Source organism: Heptranchias perlo, chromosome 2 (genome assembly GCF_035084215.1).
Source record: "Heptranchias perlo isolate sHepPer1 chromosome 2, sHepPer1.hap1, whole genome shotgun sequence".
Classification (NCBI taxonomy): Eukaryota; Metazoa; Chordata; class Chondrichthyes; order Hexanchiformes; family Hexanchidae; genus Heptranchias; species Heptranchias perlo.
Window position 1 is genome coordinate 114,219,597 of NC_090326.1, and position 27,345 is coordinate 114,246,941.

At 42.7% G+C, this 27,345-nt stretch overlaps 1 protein-coding gene across 7 annotated transcripts in view; it reads right to left on the minus strand.

The window, feature by feature from the left end:
• Positions 1–27,345, minus strand: part of tbc1d5 (TBC1 domain family, member 5) — a 495,410-nt gene that overhangs the window by 53,020 nt on the left and 415,045 nt on the right. For 3 of the 7 annotated variants that reach the window (XM_068006070.1, XM_068006052.1, XM_068006062.1), the window contains 3 exons: positions 27,088–27,258; positions 22,545–22,628; positions 19,712–19,878 (listed from right to left, as the gene is read on the minus strand). In XM_068006070.1, the coding sequence (XP_067862171.1) occupies positions 19,712–19,878; positions 22,545–22,628; positions 27,088–27,258 (422 nt within the window). The remainder of the gene's footprint in view (positions 1–19,711; positions 19,879–22,544; positions 22,629–27,087; positions 27,259–27,345) is intronic. The other 4 variants (XM_068006096.1, XM_068006087.1, XM_068006080.1 and 1 more) reach the window with 3 other exon arrangements.

Genomic DNA, 27,345 nt, shown 5'->3' on the forward strand with positions numbered 1-27,345 from the left:
TTCCGGGTTCCCCAATGACGCGTTCGGGTGCGCGCGCAGCTCCCGCAGGCGGGACTCCCACCGGCAATTAAAGCCGGCGGGATGTCAATTTAGATACTTACTTACCTAGTTGAGGTCCTTGACAGACCTCATTGACAGGAGATTTTGGCAGGGCTGTAATTTTCATGGAGCCTCAACGTGTTTCCCTTGCTTTGGGAAACACTCCATGTTGGAGCAGACGTGTTTCAGTCAGCAGCCAGTAGGAGATGCAAAGGATTTTTTGTGAGTTGGGGGGAAAACCTCATTTATTGCAGCAGGGCAAAGTTTTGGCTGCAACATCTTTGTCTTTCCACACAAAATTATTAATTTATACCCAAAACTCTGCTGTGCAAACACATTTACCTACTTTGCGGACCCCCTCAAACTCAAACCGTCAGGATGTGGGGGAGCCATAGCTGCATTCATCACTCCATCCGAGGACGAGCAACATCACCAGCCTCGCCAGGCAGGCCGTCCACCTCCGCCACGTGGAACTCCACAACATAGTGCTGCACCACAGGCACCTGCACAAAATAGTTGGGCAACTGCACATACACCCACTACTGTAGGGTGACCCAATGGGTGGCATCAAGTGTGGGCGTTCATGGAGAACCTCATGAAAGAGACTTATTGCACAAGCCAGTCAAGAATGGCCAAGATGTGGCAGTAGTGGTGACAATATAATATTTAATGTGAGTTGAACCAAAATCAAATATAAATAAAAAACATGACAAACTGTCAAACACCCTTATGCATCCCCTTTGTGCTCACAAAACCTTTGCCTTACGCTTCCTACTACTCCTACATGGTGCTTCCCCAGCGGCTGCAGCAGAGGTAGTGGCAGGTTGCTCTTGTTCATGCCCTGACCGATAAGATGCTTTGGGCTGAAGCCCTCTGGGTTCCGATGCCCGTGAGGGCCCCTCCAAAGACTGCTCCACCTGCACATGTGCAGGGGCAGACTCGGCCACCTGGAGAGGAGGCAGCATTGCGGATACTGGTTGAGAGGGGGGCAACGGGTGAGACGTGGAAGCGCTTTGACTGGCGTCCCCACTTCTATGTCCCCTTTTGCCATCGTCCCTCTCCTGGGCCAGGCCCACATCACTCCTACCACCCTGCTGGACGACAGTTTGGAGGACATGTGTGAAGCCTTGGAAGGACAGTGCTAGTGTACCTGCCTGCCTGTTTAAGGCGGCAGAATGTTGCTCACCCTGAGTCCGAAGGCCCGTTGTCAGGGCCTCAGTGGACTCGTTGGTGAGCCGTGCTTGAAGCTCGATGGAGGCTAGCCTTCCCTCCATCGCAGACATTCCCGCACTTACCCACGACACTATCTCAGAGATGCCCTTACGTCCCTGTGACAGTATCTCGGAGAACCCCTCCTGTACCTGTGCCACCATTCCACTCACGCAGGAGTTGGACTCCTCCATCCTCTGCGCGATTGTGGAGAGTGCATGTGGCCCTTGTTCCAGCACCTCGCAAATATGCTGCTGCCCTTCGATCATTCTCCTTTTCATTGATGGCCCCCAGGGTTCAGCATCTGGGTCCAGCTGAGCAGAGCCTGGAGAAGAGTGCTCCTACCGAAGCGGACTCTCCACAGCTGCCCCTGCCACCAGTGTCTGCTCGTGCTCACATGTGTGTGGTGATTTACTAACTGCTGAATGCATTGGTTTGGGTGAGGCTGACCGTGAAAGAGATGCATCAAAGGGTGAGTATGAGACAGAGCCACGACATTGTTTAAGGTTTGTCTAGCCAGGGGAAACAATCTCTCAGCATCTATTCACCAACATTTACTCACCAATAGCCTCATCAGTGCTCAGTTTGGGTTCCACCAGAATCAATATGCTCCAGGCATCATCATAGCCTTGATCCAGACTGGCACTGGAGAGATGAGAGTAGCTGCCCTGAACATCAAGGCAGCATTTGGCTGACTATGACAGCAAGGAGCTCTAGCAAAACTAGAGTTTTAACTAGGGTTAAAGGGAAAACATTCAAATTCAAATGGCTGGTTTCATACCTGACGCAAAGGAAGATAGCGGTAGTTGTCAGAGGAAAAGTTCTGATCAAAGGTCATCAATCTGAAACATTAACTCTGTTTCTCTCGCCACAAATGCTACCTGACCTGCTGAGTGTTTCCAGCATTTTCTGTTTTTATTTCAGATTTCCAGCATCCACGGTATTTTGCATTTGTATCAATATCCTGGGGGTTAGCCGGCCAGATCAATACTGTGGCTACAAGAGCAGGACAGAGGCTGGGTTCTGTGCTCATCTCCTGACCCCAATACAAAAGCACAAAGTGCATTCAATCAGTGAGCCATTAAGACAGCTCTAATATTCTAATTCTGAATTCAAGTCAGTCATGAAATTGAGATTCTCCGATGAATCAGTGAAAATTCAGTCCAACATGCTTTCTGCCTTTTGTAGTTGTATAAAAACTCTGCAGTGTTTTTCTAACATGAAGCAATTACCTAAAATAACTTCTGATAGAAAGGCTATCAGCATATTTTAAGTAGTTTCAGTTTTAAACCCTATGGGTCAAATTGCTAAGACTTTTACTGCCTTTCCATTATTGGCTTATTAGGAGAAGCCAACTGAATGAGACAGTATTCCATTCAAAGCAGTAGGATTATTCATAACTCAGTAGCGAATCTTGATCCTTTATGTGTTCAGCTTTAGAAAGCTGCCATCTGCTGCACAAACCAATGATTCCATTCACACATCCCAGGTCCATTCTGAAGTACTTGAATAGATGGATGAATTAAATAACCCACACTATTAAATTGGATAAGAGTAGCTCTGGAAAAAGACAAGGAACATTCAAATGTGAAAATACTCAACTGGAGGAGGGCTAATTTCAGTGAGTTGAAAAGGGACCTGGCCCAAGTGGATTGGAATCAAAGATTGGCAGGTAAAACAGTATATGAACAAAGGGAGGCCTCAAAGATAGTTTGGGTACAGACTAGACACATTCTCACAAGGGTGAAAGGAAGGACATCCAAAGCTAGAGCTCCTTGGATGACTGAAGGTATAGAGATTAAAATGAAACAGAAAAAGGAGGCTTAGGATAAATGCCAGGCTCATAATTCAGAGAGAACCAAGTTGAATACAGAAAGTACAGAGGAGAACTGAAAAAGGAAATACGAAGGGCAAAGAGAGAGTATGAGAATAGAGTAGCGGGTAACATAAAAGGGAACCGAAAGGTCTTTTATAAATATGCAAATAGTAAAAGGGTAGTCAAAGGAAGGACGGGGACAATTAGGTCAAAAAGGAGAACTTCTTGTGGAGGCAGAGGGCATGGCTGATGTACTGAATGAGTCCTTTGTATCTATCTTCACTAATGAAGAGGATGCTGCCAATGTCACAGTAAAGGAGGGGGTAGTAGAGAAATTGGATAGGACAAAAATAGATAAAGAGGAGGTACATAAAAGGTTGGCAGTGCTCAAAGTAGAAAAGTCACCCGGTCCAGATGAGATGCATCCTAGGTTGCTAAGGGTGGAAATTGTGGCGGCTCTGGCCACAATCTTCCAATCCTCCTTAGATATGGAAGCAGTGCCAGAGGACTGGAGGATTGCAAATGTCACACCCCTGTTCAAAAAAGGGGAGAGGGATAAACCCGGCAATTACAGGCCAGTCAGCCTAATGTCGGTGGTGGGGAAACTTTGAGACAATAATCCGAGATAAAATTAATTGTCACTTGGAAATATATGGGTTAATAAACAACAGCTAGCACAGGTCTGTTAAAGGAAAATCATGTTTGACTAACTTGACTGAGTTCTTTGATGAAGTAACGGTAATGCAGTTGATGTTGTGTATATGGACATGTTAGCAAAATTAAAGCCTATGGGATTAAAGGGGCAGTGGCCGCATGGATACGAAATTGGCTAAGAGGCAGAAAGCAGGCAGTAGTGGTGAACAGTTGTTTTTCAGACCGGAGGGTCGGTATTACTACTCTTTTTGATATATATTATTCACCTGGACTTAGGTATACATGGCATTACTTCAAAGGTTGCAGATGACAAGAAACTCAGAAATGTAGTAAACAATGAGTAGGATAGTAACAGACTCCAGGAGGTGTAAACAAACTGGTGAAATGGGCAGACACATGGCAGATGAAATTTAATGCAGAGAAGTGTGAAGTGATTCATTTTTGTAGAAAGAACGTGGAGAAGCAATATAAACTAAATGGTACAATTTTCAAGGGGGTTAAGGAAGAGAGAGAGACCTGGGGGTTTATGTACACAAGTCTTTGAAGGTGGCAGGACAAGTTGATAAGGTTGTTAAAAAAGCATATAGAATCTTGGGTTTTATTAATAGAAGCAGAGTGTACAAAGGCAAAGAAGTTATGCTAAACCTTTATAAATCACTGGTTCGGCCCCAGCTGGAGTATTGTGCCCAATTCTGGGCACCATACTTTAGGAAGGACGTCAAGACCTTAGGGAGGGTGCAGCGGAGATTTACGAGAATGGTACCAGGGATGAGGGACTTCAGTTATGTGGAGAGTCTAGAGATGCTGGGGTTGTTCTCCTTAGAACAGAGAAGATTAAGGGGAGATATGATAGAGGTGTTCAAAATCATGAACAGTTTTGATAGAGTAAATAAGGAGAAACTGCTTCTGGTGGCAGAATGGTCGGTAACCAGGGGACACAGATTTAAGGTAATTGGCAAAAGAACCAGAGGCGAGATGAGGAGAAATTTTTTTTACGCAGCAAGTTATTATGATCTGGAATGTACTGCTTGAAAGGTTAGTGGAAGCAGATCCAATAATAATTTTCAAAAGGGTATTGGATAAATACTAGAAGGGGAAAAAGTTGCAGGGCTATGAGGAAAGGGCAGGAGAATGGGACTAATTGGATAGCTCTTTCAAAGAGCCAGCACAGGCACAATGGGCCGAGCGGCCTCCTTCTGTGCTGTATCATTCTATGATTTTATGACAAATGTAGAAATTTGGAAACATGTATTGCTTTTTAATGCAATGCAAAAAATTTCTTGAAATACTGTTTTCTGGTGCACAATACCATTGTGACAGCTTGGAATAGCAGCTGCAGACTTGGCTTAAATGGGATTTTTTTTTTTTTAAAAGGATTGCAACACGTGAACATCTCCTTTTGCACAATTTGTGCTGTACCGGTTAAAACAAGGAGCATTATTGGCACAAAGGAGAAATAAAGACATTTTAATATTGTAAAATCTATGTGTTGTACCTCTAAGCTGATTTACCAATTAGAAGCATCCTTGAACAAATCATGTAATTATCAAATCAATTCAATATAAATATGTGTGTGCATATAATATTAGTTGATCTTCTCTGGCGCTGTACACAGTAAGTCTGAGAATATGCTAGCTCTCTTACTGGTCCCTGATATCTCCGTGTTGCTGTTCCTCTTTGTCTCTCTGCTTCAGCTTCCTCTCCCTCTCTAAGTGGGGGGGCGGGGATTTCCTGACCAGAAATTACTCAGCATTACCACTCACTGGGAAGGGGATGATTGGGCTACTGGCAGGAAAACACACTATCTCCCTAAACACATTCAGTGAGAAAGGGCTTGGCTGGTAGATAAATTCATCTCGGGGACTGAGGGGGTGGTGGTTGACAGACATGGCCAGTGGAGTGGTGTGGCAGATAAACATGCCTTGCAGGGTGGTCATGGGGGTAGTTGATTAAGATGCTCTGTGGCTAGTGGGGCCTGATCAGTAAGCATGCTTAGTGAGGAGGGGTAGGCAAGTTAGTGTATAGATACAGGTGGTGGGTGTAAGCATGATCAGTGGGGATGGGGTTGGCTGGCAGAAACACTCGGGGTGGGGGGGGGGGAAAGAGAGGAAGAATGGGCCGGCGGGGCATTCGTGCTGGCAATGGCACTCTTGGTAGCGCTTGAATTGCTATTGCTACAAGAATGTTCCATCTGTCTGCATTTTGACAGGTGAGTGTAGGTAGTAGCAAATGCTGTTTTTAGTGCAGAAAGGAGAAAGGTTATGTTTTAGTATCTGGAGTGACAAGGTTATTCCCTGTGCTGGACTCTTTTTCTTGTTCAGGTGCTCTTTCAGAGAGATGGGCAATTAGAAGAGGTTGAACAAAGGGTGGGGGGCAGGAGGTCAGTGCATTGGGGACAAAGATTTGCTGAGTGGCAGTGTTCAATGGAGAGAGGGTCGAATAAGATATTATTTACTGGGATTTACAGATTATCTTGGGGGGAGCACTGGGAAACAGCAATTCAGGTGGAGATCTCACACTTAGGCCAAATAAAAACATCCCAAATGGCTGGAGGGAGAGTTCATGGTTAGTATAATGGTGCTGCCTGTAAAGTTGCCTGGAGGGACAAGCACTATTGTTCACCAGTGCATACTTGTTGATCTGCATGGATTTCAGGATGTTTTCAGCTCACCTTCTGATCTGGTGGCATTTGGCTACTGCTGTCTTATTATTGTAATGTAATGTTAGGTGGTGTTCCACTATTTTTAATTTGTCATCTAACATTTAACTTACAGCACCTCCTACTGGTATAGTACCTTGCCTGAGATCGCTTACCATCTTTTGTATATAATAGATATATAAACACATACATATACATGTAGATGGATGCACAATATATAGAGAGATGCTAATATGGATAAAAGAGGTGAATCTGTGCCTTTGGTGGCATCCAAGACCCGACATTTCCTGAAAGCTGCATTTTTAAAAAGGCATCAGAAACATTGGCCAACTTGAGATCCTTCAATTGGACGAGGAGCATGCTGGTAAAGAAACTCAGGGAGAGTGAAGCATGTAGGTGGTAGTTTAACTCCTGCTATGCAAAAGCCAACATAAAAATGACATAAAATGGACTGTCAGACAAGCCTACTTGTGCATCCATCTGTATTTGTTATAATAACGTAGCAATACGATGCCCCATTGTTCTGCTAAGTAAACACTATTTATCAAGAATAATGCACGTCACAATTGGGTACAGTCATAGAAAGTGAAATTTAGCAGATTGACTGAAACCAGTAATTTGCAGAAAGATTTATTAGTCAATCACTTCAAACCTTCACCCAGTCCAATGAACTAGAAGCAGAAAATCGATTATAAACAGCATTGTAATGAAAATGCTGAAGGATAAAATTGAATCAAATTCTAAACATAAATTCACACAAAGAAAAATCTCCAAAAGTTGCGAGTCCCTAGAAACGTTGCAGTAAAGGTGCAGAATATCAATCAGATAACTTCTATCAATAAATATTCCCATCCCCAATAAAACATTTCAATTACAATCATAAACTGCTTTACTGCACACATCATAATAGCTGAAGGAAAGAAAAGTCTAGTTCCATATAAACTTTGAGCACTAAACAACAGAAAATATCCATCATAACATTAGGTTACCCAAAATCCAGTTGGCCCACCAGGTCAAGAAAATATTCTGTGCCAAATTTTCACAGTAACTATACCCTTAAATCAAGCTGAAAGTTAAAGCCATTGTATGTTCGTACTTTTAGTGTATTATAATAGAGCTGTAAGCAAATAGAAAATAAGAGCTGGCTAAATGCTTTCTAGATCCAGTGGATGCTTTATTGTATTTTCAGACTAACAAACACCATGCAGTGATATACCTTTCCAGCTATAAGACAGTAAGTGAATAGACCATATTGTCATAACTTCTGACATTGTCCCTCAATTCTCTGCTAGCTGAAATCAATGTTGTTAGGCTAGTACCATTACAATAATGAGCAGGTGACCTGGGGTGAGAGGATGTAGTTTTCCACTGGATGTTGGAACCTGCAACTTCTCATGTGTTTTTGATAAATTTCTCTAATTTAAGATTCCTGGTACCTCATTAAGGGAGGAACCTAGTTCAACATTTTGGATTATAAGCTGAGGAACGGAGCTCGATCTTTGATCACAGAAAGAGGACGGCTCTACTTACATAGATTCACATAGAAGGTATAGCACAGAAACATGTCATTTGGTCCAACTGGTCTATGTCGGTGATTATAATCCACACGAGCTTCCTCTCACCCCTCTTCACCTAACCCTATCAGCATAACCATCTATTCCTTTCTCTCTCGTGTGTTTATCTAGCTTCCCTTTAAATGTATCCTACATGGAGGAAAGGAAGGGCATCCAAAGCTAGAGCTCCCTGGATGACTAAAGATATAGAGATTAAAATGAAACTGAAAAAGGAAGCTTATGATGAAAGGTGCATAATACAGTAGAGAAGGCTGAATACAGAAAGTACAGAGAAGATCTAAAAAAGGGAATAAGAGGGGCAGAGAGAGAGTATGGGAATACATTAGCAGGTAACAAAAAAGGGAACCCAGAAGTCTTTTATAAACATATGAACAGTAAAAGGGTAGTCACAGGAAGTGAGGGACCGATTAGGGCAAATAAGATCTTCTTGTGGAGGCAGAAGGCATGGCTGAGGCACTAAATGAATACTTGGCATCCCTCTTCACTAGAGAAGAGGAAGCTGCCAATGTAGCAGAAAAGGAGGAGATTGTAGCAATATTGGCTAGGATAAAAATGGATAGAGGAGGTATTTAAAAGATTGGCAGTTCTCAAAGTGGAAAAGTCACCCAGTCCAGATGGGAAGCATCCTAGGTTCCTGAATGAAGTAACTGTGGAAATTGCGGAGGCTCTGACAACAATCGTCCAATCCTCCTTTGATGTGGGGATGGTGCTGGAGGATTGCAAATGTTACACCCCTGTTCAAAAAAGAGCAGGATAAACAGGTCAGTCAGCCTAATATTGGTGGTGGAGAAGCTTTTAGAGACAATAATCCGGGACAAAATAAATTGGCATTTGGAAAAGTATGGGCTAATAAATGAAAGTCAGCACAGATTTGTTAAAGAAAAATCGTGTTTGACTAACTTGATTGAGTTCTTTAATGAAGTAACAGAGAGGGTTGATGAGGGTAGTGTGATTTATGTTGTGTATATGGACTTTCAAAAGGCATTTGATAAAGTACCACATAATAGACTTGCTGGCAAAATTAAAGCCCATGGGAATTAAAGTGACAGTGGCAGCGTGGATACAAAATTGGCTAGAGGACAGAAAGCAGAGAGTAGCGGTGAACGGTTATTTTTCAGACTGGAGGGAAGTATACTGTGGTGTTCCCCAGGGGTCAGTATTAGGTCCACTGCTCTTTTTGATATATATTCATGACCTGGACTTGGGTATACAGGGTATAATTTCAAAGTTTGCAGATGACAAGAAATTCGGAAATGTAGTAAACAATGAGGAGGATAGTAACAGTATGGTGAAATGGGCAGACATATGGCAGATGAATTTTAATACAGAGAAGTGTGAAGTGATGCATTTTGGTAGGAAGAATGAGGAGAGGCAATAGAAAAGAAATGGTACAGTTTTAAAGGGGATGCGGGATCAGAGAGACCTGGGGTATATGTACACAAATCTTTGAAGGTGGCAGGATAGTTGAAACGGCTGTAAAAAAGCTGGGATCCTGGACTTCATTAATAGAAGCATAGAGTACAAAGGCAAGGAAGTTATGCTAAACCTTTATAAAACACTGATTAGGCCTTAGCTGGAGTATTGTGTTCAATTCTGGGCACCACACTATAGGAAGGATGTCAAGGCCTTAGAGAGGGAGCTGAAGAGATTTACTAGAATGGTACCAGGGATGAGGGACTTCAGTTACGTTGAGAGACTGGAGAAGCTGGGGCTGGTCTCCTTGGAACAGAGAAGGTTAAGGGGAGATTTGATGGAGGTGTTCAAAATCATTAACGGTTTTGACAGAGTAAATAAGGAGAAACTGTTTCTAGTGGCAGAAGGGTTGGTAACCAGAGGACACAGATCTAAGGTGATCGGCAAAAGAGCCAGAGGTGACATGAGGAAATATTTTTTTATGCAGCTAGTTTGTAACAATTTGGAATGCACTACCTGAGAGGGTGGTGGAAGCAAATTCAATAATAACTTTCAAAAGGTAACTGGATAAATACTTGAAAGGAAACAATTTACAGGGCGATGTGGAAAGAGCAGGGGAATGGGACTGATTGGATAACTCTTTCAAAGAGCCAGCACAGGCACAATAGGCCGAATGGCCTCTTCCTGTGCTGTACCTAATATGATACTATGGTATGAGATAATGATACTATGATGCTAATCGCCTCAACAGAAGAACATAAGAAATAGGAGCAGGAGTAGGCCATACGGCCCCTCAAGCCTGCTCTGCCTTTCAATAAGATCATGGTTGATCTTTGGCCTCAACTCCACTTTCCAGCCTGAACCCCATATCCCTTGGATTCCTCTTGAGTCCAAAAATCAATCTATCTCAATCTCAGCACCCACAGCCCTCTAGGGTAGAGAATTCCAAAGATTCACAACCCTCTGAGTGAAGAAATTCCTCCTCACCTCAGTCTTAAGTGGCCAACCCCTTATCCTAGTTCTAGACTCGCCAGTCAGGGGAAACATCCTCTCAGTACCTACCCTGTAAAGCTCCCTCAGAATCTTACTTGTTTCAATGAAATCACCTTTCATTCTTCTAAACTCCAGAGAGTATAGGCCCATTCTACCTAATCTCTCCTCATAGGACATCCCTCTCATCCCAGGAATCAATCTAGTGAACCTTCGTTGCACCGCCTCCAAGACAAGTATATCCTTAGATAAGACGACAAAACTTTACACAGTACTCCAGGTGTGGTCTCACCAAAGCCCTGTACAATTGTAGGAAGACTTCCTTACTCTTGTACTCCAACTCTCTTGCAATAAAGGCCAACATGCCATTTGCTTTCCTAATTGCTTGCTGCACCTGCATGCTAACTTTCTGTGTTTCTTGTACAAGGACACCCAGATATCTCTGAACATCAACATTTAATAGTTTCTCACCATTTAAAAAATATTCTGCTTTTCTGTTCTTCCTACCAAAGTGAATAACCTCACATTTCCCCACATTATATTCCACCTTCTTGCCCACTCGCTCAATCCGTCTATATCCCTTTGCAGACTCTTTGGGCCCGATATTACCATGGCGGTGAGGGGTCGATTGGGCGCGTGGGTAACGCGCCCGGTGAAATCAGTCTGCCCCCCGCGCAATCGCAGGCTGATTGGATCCACTTACCTCTTGTTCCGGGTTCCCCGCTGCTAAGCTGCGCGGCGGGCGGACTGCGCATGAGCAGTAAGGTCTGTCAGCTGGAGGAGCTCTATTTAAAGGGGCAGTCCTCCACTGACTGATGTTGCAAGAAATAGGAAAAATGACAGCATGGAGCAGCCCAACGGGAAGGCTGCTCCCAGGTTTAATGATGCCTCACTCCAGCTCTTATTGGATGGGGTGAGGAGGAGGGGGAGGACAGAGATCTTCCCCCCGGCGGGCTGGAGGAAGCAGCCTGCCTCTGCCACCAAGAAGGCCTGGCTCGAGGTGGCAGAGGAGGTCACCTGCACCACCAACATATCGTCCACCTGCATACAGTGCAGGAGGCGCTTCAATGACCTAAGTAGGTCAGCCAAAGTGAGTACACTTACTCATTCCCCTACACTTTGTCTGCCACATCACCGCCCCCACCCCACATCTCCTTCTGCACTGCCAACACTACTCTGTCACATCACCCCTCATACCCACTCAAACCTCATCCTCATCTTACCTGCACTTACTCACCTCGCCAGTACTCATCCCACCACTACCAGTCAACCCAATCCTCATACAATCTCATGGCTCTATCTCATACTCACCCTCTCATGCATCTCTTTCACAGTCAGCCTCACTCAACCTGCCACTACCTGTGCTGCAGCCACAGGGCATGCATCACATATGTGCAGTAGGAAGCGTAAGGCAAACATGTCATGAGCATGAAGGGGATGCACAAGGGTGTTTGAGGGTTTGTCATGGTTTTTACTTATATTTAATTTCTGATCAACTCACATTACATATTATATTGTCACCATTACTGTCACGTCTTTGCGAATCTTGTCTGGTTTGTGCAATAATGCCCTTTCCTGAGGATCACAATGAAGACCCACAAATGTTGCCACCCATTTTGTCACTGCAGAGTGGGTGTAGGTGTATTTGCAGGGCTCTTTTGTGCAGACGACTGAGAGACGTCGGCGATGTCCCCGGTGGCACCCTGGAAGGATGTGGAGAAGTTGTTGAGGGCAGTGGTGACTTTGACAGCGACAGGTAAGAAGGTGGTGCTCAGGCCAACCGGGAGCAGCTCGGCATGGAGGCTGCAGATGTCCACGACTACATGTCGAGTGACTCTGAGCCTCCGTGTGCACTGCTGCTCAGAGAGGTCCAGGAAGCTGAGCCTCGGTCTGTGGACCCTGTGGCGAGGGTAGTGTCCTCTGCGACGCAGCTCTCTCTGCCATTGCCCTCCCTCCTGCTGTGCAGGTGGATGTGTCACAGCACTGTGTTGTGGAGCTCCACGTGTCAGAGGTAAATGGCGTGGCCGGCGAGGCTGGTGATGCTGTTCGTCCTCCGAGGAGGTCATGACTGCAGCTACGGCAGCCCCCATCTGGAAGATGTACATTTCAGGGGGTCCGCAAGGTAGGTACATGTGTCTGGACACCGGGGTAAGTGTGCAAGTTTGTGAATTTTATTGTTAGGAGGAGAGTGGTGGAGGCCAAACTTTGTCCAAAGTGACAGAGTGGCCTCCTGCAATGAGTGAGGGTCTCCCCTCCACCTGTCAAATGGACCTTTGCAGCTGCCACAGGCTGATGGCTGCAACACGTCCATTTCAACTGGGAGTGTTTACCCCAGTAGGGGAAACAGTCCCAGTCAGTTGCAAAATCCCACCCCTGCTAAAATAACAGGTCAAGCAGGTCTGTAAACAACCTGAAGCACCTGTTCAATTACTTAAGTGGCACCCCGCCGGCTTTAATTGCCGGCGGGAGTCCCACATGCGGGGGCTGCGCGCGCATGTCAGCGCGTCAGTGGGGAACCCGGAAATGGGGCAGGTTGGAGCCGGGCTCCCGCCCTGCCCCGGGAATCCCCGATTTTCGTAGCCCCCCCCGCCACGAACGCACCCTGATCGTGGGTGCTAAAATTGAGCCCTTTGTGTCCTCCTCACAGCTTACTTTCCCACCTACCTTTGTATTGTCAGCAAACTTGGATACATTACACTCGGTCCCCTCATCTAAGTCATTAATATAGATTGTAAATAGCTGAGGCCCAAGCACTGATCCTTGCGGCACCCCACTAATTATGGCCTACCAACCTGAAAATGACCCGTTTATCTATACTCTCTGTTTTCTGTCCGTTTATAAATCCTCTATCGATGCTAATATATTACCCCCAACCCCATGAGTCTTATCTCGCTTGGTAACCCTTTATGCAGCACCTTATCGATTGCCTTTTGGAAATCCAAATATACTATATCCACTGGTTCCCCTTTATCTACCCTGGTAGTTACACTTTCAAAGAACTCTAATAAATTTGTCAAACATGATTCCCCTTTCATAAAATCATGTTGACTCTGCCTAATCATATTGTGATTTTCTAAGTGCCCTTTACAACTTCCTTAGTAATAGATTCCAGCATTTTCCTGACAACTGATGTCAGGCTACCTGGCCTGTAGCTCCCTGTTTTCTCTCAGAGGTATAACATCTCAGTTCTGGTATCATCCCAGTGAACCTTTTTTGCACCTCCTCCAGTGCCTCTATATCCTTTTGATAATATGGAGACCAGAACTGAGCACAATACTCTAAATGTGGTTTAACCAAGGTTCTATACAAGTTTAACATAACTTCTCTCCTTTTCAATTCTATCCTTCTAGAAATGAACCCCAGTGCTTGGTTTGCCTTTTTTATGGCCTTATTAACCTGTGTCATTACTTTTAGTGATTTGTGTACCATATTACTTATGGTAAGCAATCTGCCAATTTTCCTCATTTGTTCACCCTCCACATACAAATTAGGATTAAATTCCCAGCAGAGAAGATATTTATAAGTTATATTCACTAATAGACATTCAAGAGGCACCAAACAACTGTTTGCAGCTTTTGGCATATGCCCACTTCCTTTTCTCCTTTCTCATACAAGACAGGAATTGTAGCCTGCTGGTCTATCAGACGTTGCTGACCTTTGAGGACTTAGTAGAAAACCGGTCCAATGCTTAGACAAGGCAGAACACATACCGGCAGCAAATGGCAACTGCTTCTGTAACAGACTGGAGTACCTGTGAGGATACTAAGGCCATGGCATACTACTTAGTGACACTGCTTGATGCCAGGTTGATTGCTGCACCCAAAGGTGAGGCTGATTTGTGACCAATGCTGGACCAGGTTGTGCAATAATTGTAGGTCTTCTCCTTTCATCAAAAGTTTTTTTTTCATGCTTTTATTCCTTCTGTTTCGATTTGTAACCTTTTTTGCTAGCATTTCTTTAATCATAATCAACATGGCTTCAACTTTCTATTCACCACTCTCTTTCTTTCTTATATAACGTAATTTTTCCTTTTCCTATACCTGCCTTCGTATTATCTCAGCTCCATGGTCCTTCCCCCTTGTATCCCTCAGAGTTTTTTCCAATTTTGCCGGGCAGGAAAACCAACGGCAGGAAGCCGTGGCCTGGGACCTTGGGGATGGTCCCCGGCAATCGGGAGGGAGAGATCAGGGCTTGGTGGGGAAAGAGAGCGGCAATCGGGAGAGAGGGAGCCAGAGATTGGTGCTTGGTAAAAGGGGGGGAAAGAGAGCGGCTATCAGATGGGAGGGAGCGAGAAATCGGGGCTCGGGGGAGCGGGCTCGCTGATCGTGGCAGGGGTGAGAGAGAGGCCGTGATTGGCAGAGGGAAGGCCGAAGGCTTTCTTGAGGTGCCGGGGGAAGCACTCCTGCTCCTCTCCTGACCCACAAGGAGTGCTGTAAAAGGCACTTACCTTCTTGAGCCGGTAGCTCCCGCCTCTCTTTCACTGCCAGGTTTCCCCACCCCTGGGAAACCCAGCCAGCAAGTTAAATTGAAATCAGGCTCCCAATTGCACTGTGGGAGCCTAATTTAAATATGTTAATGAAGTGTCCCACCTCTTGATGACGAGACACTCGTACGACATGTTACCTGCCACCGTAAAAATGGCGGCAGGGCTCATACGTGGTGGGTTGGGGACGCGTTACACATTTAAAAATTTTTAACTCCCTCCCCCCACCAACCCCTCTCCCGCCCGTCATGGCTGGGTTAATATCGAGGCCAACGTCTTTCCTGCACTGTGATGGCTGGAATGGGTCTTCAGCTGGAAACTAATTGACAGATATGCTGAATGAGAAACTCAACAAAGAAAGTGACTACTGTCTAATAATGGAATATCAATACCGAGACTGCAAACATTTGAATGTTGAAGAAATTGACAAATTTACAAGCACTTACTTGAATGAACTTACAAAGTACTAATTGCTATTAAGTAATAAGTTGTGCGATGGACCTTGAGGAAATTAAAGATAAACTGTGAAATGATGAATAATTTCTTTCCAGGTGCAAAAGAACAAAAAAAACACCGATTATTGACAAGAAAAAAAGAACGTAGAGGGACAGTGCACTTTTAAGTTTCCTTGAGGATGGGACAGCCTATTCTTTTGTATGTAGAAGATGAATGGGAAAGAATTGTATCATACATAAGGCAGTTGTGCATAGTTTGACAACTTTCTAATTTTCCTTCTCTGGTGTTCCAATAATTTAGCCCTAAATTATAGCATTTATAACAGATATTTCAATTATAAAGTATCCAGTCCTAGAACCAAGATGTGTGTACTTCTGCAGGTTAAACTAGCAATAATTGATAGTGAAATGTGAACATTGGAATTGCATAACAAATACATCACAAGAGTACAGAATTTAAACTCAAGTTATTTATATCAAAACAGCTATGGGGAGAGTGTTGGGTACTGGGATTGTTTCAGATTGCCCCAGCGAAGAGTTGGCACAGACACAATAGACCGAGTGGCCTCCTTCACAGTTGTAAACTTCTAGCATTTTAGAAGAAAGCACTGCAATCGTGAAGCATGGGTTACAACAGGAGTAACTAAAAGTTAATATAGTCATATGGATTAATTAAGTTAGTCACACATTGAAGTGTTTCTTAACAGATGGGAATTTGTAGGCTTGTGACTATTCACTTTAACATAATGAGAGGGCTATTCAATAGGTTAATCACAATGCTATTCACACCTCAGTTAGGTTTAATTTATATACATGACCCCCATGCCCACCGGTGCCCCCATGCGCATCAATGCCCCCGTGTCCGCCCCCATCCATACAAACAAAGACTTACCTGAAGACTTAACTGTACATGTCCTCTCCCTGGCTGCTCTCCTGTCCGACTGCAACCAGCCTGTCAATCAGGTCGGTCGGTTGGACGGCAAACCAACAAAAAAAATAAAAGACGTCCTTACGTCAAAATCGTACTTCCGAGTTTCCCATCCGCAATTTGACACCCACGCCTCCTTTCCGGCTCGGAGTCAAAATCGTACCCATTGTCTTAGGCCATCATCACAAACTCCATTCCCTAGCCGCCGATTCCATCCCGTTCCCTGGCCATTGTCTGATGCTGAACCAGACTGATCGCAACCTTGGCATTCCATTTGTTCCTACGAATCATATATCCTCTTCATCACCCAAGACCTCCTACTTCCACTTCCGTAATATTCCCCGTCTCCGCCCCTGCCTCATTCCATTTGCTGCTGAAATCCTCATTCATGCTTTTGCTACCACCAGGCTTGACCATTCCAATGCTCTCCTGGCCGGCCTCCCATATTCCACCCGCCGTAAACTTGAGCTCATCCAAATCTCTGCTGCCTTTATCCTGACTCTCATCAAGTCCTGTTCACCCATCACCTTTGTGCTCACTGACCTAAATTGGCTCCCGGTCCAGTAATGCCTCGATTTTAAAGTTCTCATCCTTGTGTTCAAATCCCTCCATGTCCTTGCTTCTCCCCATCTCTGTAACCTCCTCCATCCCTACAAGCCTCTGCGAACTCAGCATTCCTCCAATTCTGGCCGCTTATTCATCTCCAATTTCCTTGCCCCTCCATTGGTGGCCGTGCTTTCATCTGTCTAAGCCCTAAGCTGTGGAATTCCCTCCCTACCTCTCTTTCCTCCTTTCAAAAGATTTTAAAACAACCTGGATTATGAATTATAGAATCTTTTTTGAGGTAAGATTTCACTTTAGAGAGTGACACTATGGAGAGAAAGAAAGATGTACAGGCAGAGAGAGAGGCAGAATTTAAGAACAACCATTGTTTACATAAAAGTGTATTTATTCATTTGCAGTGGATAAAAGAAAAACAAATTATTTATATATTTTTTGGGAACAATCCAAAAATCATAGAATGATACAGCACAGGAGGCCATTCGGCCCATCATGCCTGTACTGGCTCTTTGAAAGAGCTATCCAATTAGTCCTGCTCCCCTGCTCTTTCCCCGTCTCCCTATAATTTTTGCCCTCCAAGTATTTATCCAATTCCCTTATGAAAATTACTATTGAATCTGCTTCCACCACCCTTTCAGGCAGTGCATTCCAGATCTTAACAACCCGCTGTGTAAAAAAATTTCTCATCTCCCCTCTGGTTCTTTTGCCAATTATCTTAAATCTGTGTCCTCTGGTTACTGACCCACCTGCCAGTGGAAACAGTTTCTCTCTGTTTAATATATCAAAACCCCTCGTAATTTTGAACACTTTTATTAAATCTCCCCGGAGAACAACCCCAGCTTCTCCAGTCTCTCCACATAACTGAAGTTCCTCATCCACAGTATCATTCTAGTAAATCTCCTCTGCACCCTCTCCAAGGTCTTGACATCCTTCCTAAAGTGTGGTGTCTAGAATTGGACGCAATACTCCAGCTGAGGCCTAACCAGTGTTTAATAAAGGTTTAGCATAACTCGCTTGCTTTTGTACTCTCTGTCACTGTTTATAAAGCCAAGGATCGCATATGCTTATATCCCTATCCCAACAGCCGTATCAACTTACCCTGCCACTTTCAAAGATTTGAGTATGTAAATCTCCAGGTCTCTGTGTTCCTGCATATGTAAATCTCCAGGTCTCTGTGTTCCTGCACCTTTTTAAAATTGTATCATTTAGTTTATATTGCCTCTGCTCATTCTCCCTTCCAAAATGCATCGCTTCACACTTCTCTGCATTAAATGTCATCTGCCATGTGTTTGTCCATTTCACCAGTCTGTCTATGTTCTCCTGAAGTCTGTTACCATCCTCCTCACTGTTTACCAGATTTCTGAGTTTTGTGTCATCTGCAAACTTTGAAATTATACCCTGTATACCCAAGTCCAGGTCATTAATATATATCAAAAAGATCCATGGTCCTAATACCGACCCCAGGTAGACACCACTGTATATTTCCCTCCAGTCTGAAAAATAACCCTACTCTCTGCTTTCTGTCCCCTAGCCAATTTCATATCCACGCTGGCACCGCACCTTCCATTTTGCTAACAAGTCTATTATGTAGTACTTCATCAAACGCCTTTTGAAAGTCCATATACACAACATCACCCGCACTACCCTCATCAACCCTCTCCGTTACTTCATCGAAGAATTGAATCAAGTATTTAGTTCAATGTCTGGGTCTTAGAAACTTCTTTGCAAATTTTTCAGTGGAAATGCACACCCTTCCTGCACTTTCACACTGTGGATACTGATTCACCATGAGCAATGCCAAAGAAGAGCTATTAGAAACATTATAAAAATGACACATCTTTGCCCACTTCCTGCCACACTTCATGGATTTTAAGAAGAAAATTGGTGGATGAAAGGTTTCCAACTTGGTAAAACTGTTAAAAATCACATATTTTACATCATTAAACTTACCTAGAGAATTGCAGGTTTTTTATTGTTTTCATTAATGCTTTTGGTTGGAGGCCTACTTACGGTGAAGTGGAGGAACTTTTAGAGGGCTATGTGGCTTGTTTTTCTTTATTTTCTCTCTTGCACTATCCGGCATGCACGACCTGTGATCTTACATTCTACAAACATGCAATTGAACTATCATTTTTTTCCTTGTTTTTTCAGTCCACATTTGTACATGCCCCAAGCTCAACTCCAACACTTGTGCACTAACAATTTGTAATGTCATCTGTTTTTTTTTCACCCCTTCTCAACACCCCCATGCCCTCGCATCAGCAACTTCATCTATTATACAACTTCATTTCCTCACATCCCCTATGTTGACCACCAGCAGTCTTGCGCGATGAACTACTAAGCACCAGACCGTGAGCAACAAGGACTATTTCGTTCTTTCCATTTTCTCTTTATTTTTCAAATCTTGATGCCAGCACTTTTATTAGTTGCCTTTTAACTCTGAACGACCAGTTTAGTTTTTCTTCTGAAACTGCTCAATCCTCTACACCCAGCTGCAGTCTGCATGGGGCCTGCGTGATGATCCACTGCTATCACTGTTTTACTAAGAAAGTTAGTGAAATGTTGTATCTTTTATTATTTTTGCACCTAAGGAAGTGCAAATTTAAACAATAAATACACAAAAGTAATTTCCATAGTGACAAAATACGGATTGAAACCATGTGGATCCAAAGACCAATCCCATATTTGCCATCAAAGGATTTGAAAGGAATTAATTTGTTAAATTTGAAACTAGAGGCCTGAGAGGAAGATGTGTCACTACCCCCTAAACTGAGCAAAGTTTTTACTACTTAAATGGCATCAAGATGGGCATAAAAAGCAATAGGATTCCATAATTTCACCTTTTCTTTGGTATTCACTTAAACAGGGTGCAAAACATTCCATTCCGCAAACTCTACTTTTTAACATGAATGATTACTGAATGGACTCACCATGTCTTTTCGGCTGCCCATAGTTTTGCTTTGTGATCGTGAGCGAGAGATTGTGCTAAAGAATGAATCCTTTTTTGCAGTAGAATAGGGAGGAGATGCTGTGTTATCTTTTGCAGCAGGCAGACTCTCAGTACTTGGTGAGGAACTAACGTGAGTGGAGCCATGACCTAAAACAAATAGTTCAAAAGAATATAAAAATTACCAAAATGATTTCATGGTGTGCATTTCAAAGACCTTTTTGTTCTGTTCTATACTGGACTAGTATAGTATAGTGGCATTTATTGACTATATTACCAAGCCTGTTTAAGACAATGATTGAACCTTAACAAAGAATTATATTTACTAAATATGATGATCCATAACAGTGAACGATATTCCAAGATATAAACTTCCAGCAATTCATTTCATAATTTAAGTGCTCCAAGTTTACTTCAATTCCACAGCAGTTCAGATGATGGGATATGAATGAAGGGCTTTTTTTTTGGAAAATATTAGCATTACTGATGGTATATCCCATATTGAGGATACAGTATCCTTTTACTACTAGCAGTTGTCTCCACCACTTTTCTCATAATTAAAATGTAGCAGCGGCATCTGGTGGGAGTACATTAAAGGTGGAATTTGCATCAAAGTAGAAACTAGGTCTCATCTCTGAGATCTACATTCCTTACATATATTGTACAGGTCTTTCAGTACAAGTTAATGTCTGATTCACTATATCCGTTTTGCATAAACTCCCTTGTGCCATTATATAGCCAGTGCATTAGAAAAATATATTAAATGATACCAGATAAGTTATAAATTTTCTCTTCGCTAGAATTTTTTTCAGGTTGAATTGCTTCTTACATACAAAATCAGATGTGATTTTCTATGTAAAGAGCTAGTCAACCTGAAAAAAAATTCAATTTCTTAACTACTGGAATGAGTAAAGTATTATGGATAGATCATTCATTGTGTACCTTATTCTCAAAATCAATACTTCAAAAAAAGTACTTATTTGGCTGTAAAGCACTTTCCTGAGGTTGTGAAAGGTGCTACATAAATGCGTCTTTCTTTCCTTCTTTCTTTACACATTTCAAAGATGAACTCAGTTATTAAAAATAGTAATCAATATTAAAAATCATGTCAACATTAATTTGTGAATGAAATTTACAAAAATGTAACAAATTGTTTTCCGGTACTGACTACAACATATAGTGACTCAAATTTGAAGAAAGCTGAGAACCAATTGCCCTTTGCTCAAAAGCAATAGTTTTTCTGGCCCTGTTCAAAATCAATATCAATAACAAGGTATTCCCACCAAAATTTCTAATGGTACTGCCAAATCCTCAAAGTCAAACTTATCTCATGTTCCAAATTCCTAGGCTCAACAGCTAGTATGGTTCACTTAAAGCATGGGATGCAGTTAACAGCTGAACCTCTACAAGTACCTTGTAATATTTCAAGTACTTATTTTCTGCCAATGTGCAAAGATATTTTTTCTGGATTTGTACAGATGATCATGTAGAATTTGGGAAATATACATAATTAATACTTAATTTATATAATTAATTTGAAAAATAGCTTTTTAAAAAAAAACTGTTGAAATCCTTCAAGATTCGAAAGTTTACAGATATAGGTAGAATGCTGATGATCTATAATGCAGTAATGAAATGAAAAACTAAGCAGGACACTACAAACAAGTCAGCAGTTCATTTAAAACATGGAAGACACTTGTGGAAAAAAAACTCTCAGCCTCTTATTCTTTGAATGTAGTTTATCCTTCACATATAACAAGACCATACATTTATAAAATGCTTTTCACAAAACATACAAGTAGAGCACTGGACCTAGGCAGTAAACAGGGCAAATATTATGATGGGGGGGGCGACCAAAAGCACTGACAGAGAGGTAAGATTTGAAGATAAAGATTAGGACCATTTTTCTGGATGGTTCATCTTCCAAGTTTTTTTTTGAAGGGAATTGGCGAGTTGTAAGAAGTCACTGAGAGTGTGGGGTAGATTTTTGTCTTCACCATCTGGGCGGTAATCTGCTGGAGCAAATCAAGTGGGTTCTATAATGGGTGAGCAGTCTGTCCACTCCACCAGATGGTGAAGATAAAAATCTATGCCAGCTTGTCTCTAAGGAGTTTACTTTAAGTTCACGTATTACGTGACACCTCTGCTGCATTATAGCCTTGCCCTAATTCTGTTTGTTTCAATAAAGGCACCTTGCAGTTCAGACTACGGTTCCATAGCAATAGAATAATTTATCAAAATCAAATATTTAACCACTCCAAATCAGAGATAGAAATATTGTAAGGAGAGTTGGAGTAAGGACAGAATGAAGAAAACCAAGCTGAAAGTAGACCATTTTACTTTCTTCCTAATTCATTTATCCTCCACATACTTTAGAGATAGGCAACAACAGTCTCAAAAGTAGGGACGAGTTAACTGTAATTTGATTTTAAAGCTTACATTAGAAATGATGCCCAATCTTTTGACAAACCACTACAACAGTGAAAAGTCAGGTGGATTTTCCAACTACAAAAATCGGGAAGGATACCATTGCTACAAAATGAAATTTAATAACCCTCGATTCTCCACTATTTTCCAACAAATTGCACACAAATTGAGATTGCTAATCAGCATTTATGGTTGTAAAATTATCGTACTAACAAAATGAGAAGTTGAAGATTTTCTGAATGTAGAAGAGCTTCACTTGATAGTTAGCTCCACTCAAGGATGAAATCATCGGTTGGCCGGTACTAAGAGGTGCTATGCTGGATTTAACTGTCATTTTAGGGGACTGGATCTTGCTTGTGAGGAACAGTTGTAGATTGAATGACATCTACCTCTAACAGATGCAAGAGTTGAATCCTCATGAATGGAGTCAATACTGTTCCTCTTTCCTGAAGATTCCAGATAATCTTTGGGACCTGAGGTTGGAGGAAATGCATTAAGGATCATTCCTTTCAAAATGAGCACAAGATCATAAAATATCTGACAAGGTTGCATGTTGCGGTGTTATTAAGAGAGGGTTGGAAGGATACTGTCCTCTACACTCCCTATACACTGTTCAAGTATTTTTGGTACTTGGGCATTATAACTTCATGAAAGAAAGCGATATTGAAACTTGTAACTTTTTAAGAGATATAGTTTGCACACAATTTCGTAATCAGTGTGATCTTGCCCCAATTAACTGGTCAATGATCTCATTTGTGACTGTGGGACTTTGTAGTGTGTACACAGGCTTCTGCGTTTGCCTACAAAATAACAATGACTACATTTTGAAAGTAATTAATTGGCTGCAAATTATCTTAGGACATCGTTAGGATGTGAAAGGCACTATAAAAATGCTAATTCTTGTTGTCATTCTTTTTTTCTGTACTTTACAATGCAAGTAACTTGAAAGCACTGCTCGTAATGTTTTCATCAATTTACTTGCTAATATCAGTTTGTGAAGTCATGAAAACACGAAGAAAGTCTCGTGTTCACTTTCTTCTGCTCTACTTGAACTGTATAATTTAATTTGTATCTCTCTGGTGGTTGTAATAGTCTTCTATATTTCTAGTTCATGGTTGGACCAAAATAATGAATGGAAAAATGTTTTTCACATCTTGAAAGATGAATTATGTTTATTCAGATCTACTGAGGCAATTGTGAGGCATCTACCAACTCAGGACAGTGAGAAGATTCCAGAAAACACCGAATCCTTGACAGAGGGGGAAGCAATAATGGCTCTGAAGACATGGGGCTAGAAATTTGGCCTTGTAGCACCTGTTTTTCAGGCTCTACGCAGCCTCCTAAGTTCCCAAAATGGCGTCCGGAATGCACGGGCATGCTTCTAGCGTAACGTGTCAGATGCCATCTTGGTAAAGGCGTTTGCATACGCACAGATAACGAATGCTGGTACCATGTAAAGTAAGGAGAATATGCATTAGATCAGAGGGCAACGCTGATTTAAAGGGAAAGAGACCATTTTGGCACTCAATGCTCCAGCCAACGCATTGTCTTAACCGCGATCATCTGAACATATCATAGTGTGTCTGGAGGACCACCCCCCCCCCAACACCAGTGCTATTTAAAGGGACCATGCAGGATTTACAGGTTAGTTGCTGGATTATTGCTTCTGGTTGCTGATGCATTTGCAACTGTTTTTGCAGGTCTCCTAGACTTGAATACTAGGACGAGGGAACACAGCCTAAAATTTAGAGCCAGGACATGCACGAGTGAAGTCAGGAAACGTTTCTACACTCAAGGGGTGCTCTTCTACGGCAGTTGATGTTAGCTTAATTGTGAATTTTAAATCTGAGATTGATAGATTTTTGTTAACCAAAGGTATTAAGGGACATGGGGCTAAGGCAGGTATAAGGAGTTAGGTCACGGATCAACCATGATCTCACTGAATGGCGGAACAGGCTCGAGGGGCTAAATGCCATTGCCACTTGCTGCCTCCTGTATTGCGACATCTTCTCCTGCAAGAAAGTGGGACGTGTGTCGGTGAGTGTCCTGTAGGATGTTTGAGTGATGTGCCTATCATGGTAGAATAGCTGCCAGTGTGTGTAACCTGTGAGTTGTTGGTATGCGGCTTGCAACAGTGGTAACGTGTAAGGGTGAGAGGAAGCATCTGATTGGAAAAGTTGAGTACTGATTGAAAGCGTTTGTTTATATGTGGGTGATAGGGGGTGTAGTGCATGGAGCAGTGGATGCGGCTAGTGGTGCAGTTGGTGGGAGATGCCATTTGACCGTTGACCTCACTCACCTTGGCCACTCGTGTCAAAGCATTGAACTTCTTCCTGCACTGCATCCATGTTCGTGGTGCTATGCGCCTGGCATTGACTTTGTTCCCTACTGCCTTGGGAGCATATGCCTGGAGGGACTCTTGCCCCCCTGCGAATATAGGATACCCCTCCTTGTGTTCACCTCTTGCACCAAGGCCTTTAGTGCATCATCAGAGAACCTTGATGCATGCTCTCTCGCAGGCCTGGTACAAACTCAGATCAGCAGATTGGTGAGGTCTGGCACACAGATTGGAGGATGTGGGATTTAGTAGTATGCAACCTTTATTCAATGTTTTAACATTAACTCAACCGTTTGTAAACATATGGACAGGACCTGCATCTGTGTTTTACGTGTGCAATGTCTGATGTCTGTTCAGACGCCATGTGGACCCATACCTTTTTTTTGCAAATAAGAGGTGCAGGCTGTCTTTAAAAGGTGCGAACAACTAACGCGATATCTGGGCCCCCTGCTGGCGAGAACACTGAACAACGCAGCTAGCCCTGGCTGCTGCACTACAATCAGGTAAATGAGGAGACAGCATTGAAACGAAATGGTGCAGGTCAATTGCGTACCGTGGCCCCCATCAAATTTAACCCGCATGCTATCCAACCAGATTCCACACTGTGCTGCTGAATGGCAGGCCCCCGTCATTATCATCAGACAATCTACAACAGTAACGACCAACACACGGCTCTGTTGTCGCTCAGGTCTGGCTCTTTGGCCTTTCAACATGACGGTTAGTAGTGCACGTCTCTGATTGAGTGCTTACAGCAGTCACATACACTACTCAGGGGCCGAGAAGTGTAGTTTTGTGTATACGTAGACTTTTTAACGCAATGGGACTGTCGCTTAATGGAGAGCAGTTATGACACTGAGTGGCACCATCATTTAAAAACATGACTGCAGTAGCACCAGCTTTTTTCCCCCCAAGAGGGAACAAGTGGTGAGCAGGCAGCAGTGCCAAGGGAGCAGCAGCAAGCTATGAAATAAGGTCAAATTGAATTTAGCTTCAAAAGAATGACTTGTTGATGAAGGATTGTGGAGTTTCAGGCTAAATAATGCTGAAACTTTGGGATGTCCAACGCTGTTTAATTGAATTATTTTTGTTGGGAGTGGAGTGAAGTGAAATTTCTGTAGATTATACTTTTTAACTAATTACATTTTCAAGGTAAAACTGCTATATTCCTATCCCTGCGCTCTCCACAGTACAGAGGTGAGGGAAGATGATGGTAAATGTGCCACATGAGGAATTCAGTTGTTGGCACTGAGCTGAAGTCTCTCCTTTATGGAGTCTGAGGATGTATCACATGAAGAGCTTAAAAATGTTGATATTGAGCTCAATTTGAGGGCTGTGCCTGTGAGAAGTACCCAAAATTGAGATTGCTGACCTTCATCTGATTTCGGTGTTCAGTTCTGCCATTTTTGTAAATCTGTTTTTATCTATTCTTCAATAAGTAAACTTACAATATGGATCTGTTGTGATGCTCAAACTTCAGTAGCCACATTCACAACTAAGTAGAAACTAGACTTTAAGGAAATAGTAAAATAAAACATTGATTCAAATGCCTGACTGTTTCTGTTATAGTTAAAAAAATAACATTGACTAGATTAGTATTTTCAGTAGTTGTGGGGTTTCATTATTTATCAGAGCCTTCTAAAGAAGAGTATTTGTCTGCTTCATCACATACATTGACGTGGTTGCTCTGCAAAATATGATATTGGGGTTGGCTTGAGCTAATTGTATCTGTGCATTTCATGTACTGGCTAGATGATACTCTGCAGTGTTGCTCAGGTAAGGATTTAGTACTTCTTCTTTTGTTTCTCTTGTGAGCTCCACCGCATTAACCCCAAAGAGGTGTCTGAGGGTGTAGGAAGAGGCAAAGCCTATGAGCAGGGCTCAGGACTTGCTGAGGATAGGTGAGGCCAAGGAATGTAAGTTGGATAAAAAGCAGCAAGTGTTGCCTGTGCTAGTAGGGGGTAGGATTGAGGAGAATGGTCCCTGGTGACATGAGGTCAGATGAGATTTAGCAGTCATGGTTCTCTAAGGGTAATTACCAAAATCAGATGGACAGTTCTTTTTTATATACAGATCAGCAGTTGAAGTGAGGCAAAGAGATTTGACCCAGTCATGCAAATACTTACAAGAGATTGGTGCATTAAGTCTTCCATAGAAAGCATAAACTTGTAATCATACTTCTACAAGTCTTATAGTTTACTTGAAACATTTTTCTGCCAAGATGTTTACTCAAATCATTTCTGTCATCAGTGCCAAGTCTAAGTCAGTCTTTCAAACCCATCTTATATGTAGATTTAAATTCTTAAGTATGTTGCCCCTATTCCCCTTCATGTAAATGTTCCATTTCTGAAATTTGCAGTCATGTATGGTACTTTGATTTTGTGGGTCCACTGTTACGATGTTTCTGTATAGAAGCTTTGACTCATGCCAGTTCTAACAAGGAAATTATTTCCTCCATGCAAATGGTACACTTGGATCCATTTTGAAGGTGTCCATTTGGGATAATTAAATATGTGATAATGCACTAACATAACGGGGTAGAAATTGCTCGGAGCGGTGAACCAACAGTGCTTGCTGCTCCATCGATTTATACTAACCCATTAATTTACTGCGGTCTTTTCTTCGGGCCCTTCCTCGAGTAGGAAGCAGAGAAGAGCCCAGCGTCAGTTCAGGCAAAGCTAGGACCCTGGGAGAAGTGAGAGGATCGATCTCTCCCCTCGACCAATCAGATCGCAGCATTTTTGACACGCTGCGTAACTCTCTGTAGGCTTCCAACGTGAAAAGCAGGAAGTGAAAGGTACAACATTAAAATCGTTGTAAAAATAGATATAGAAACTGAGAGAGGGTAAGAATAA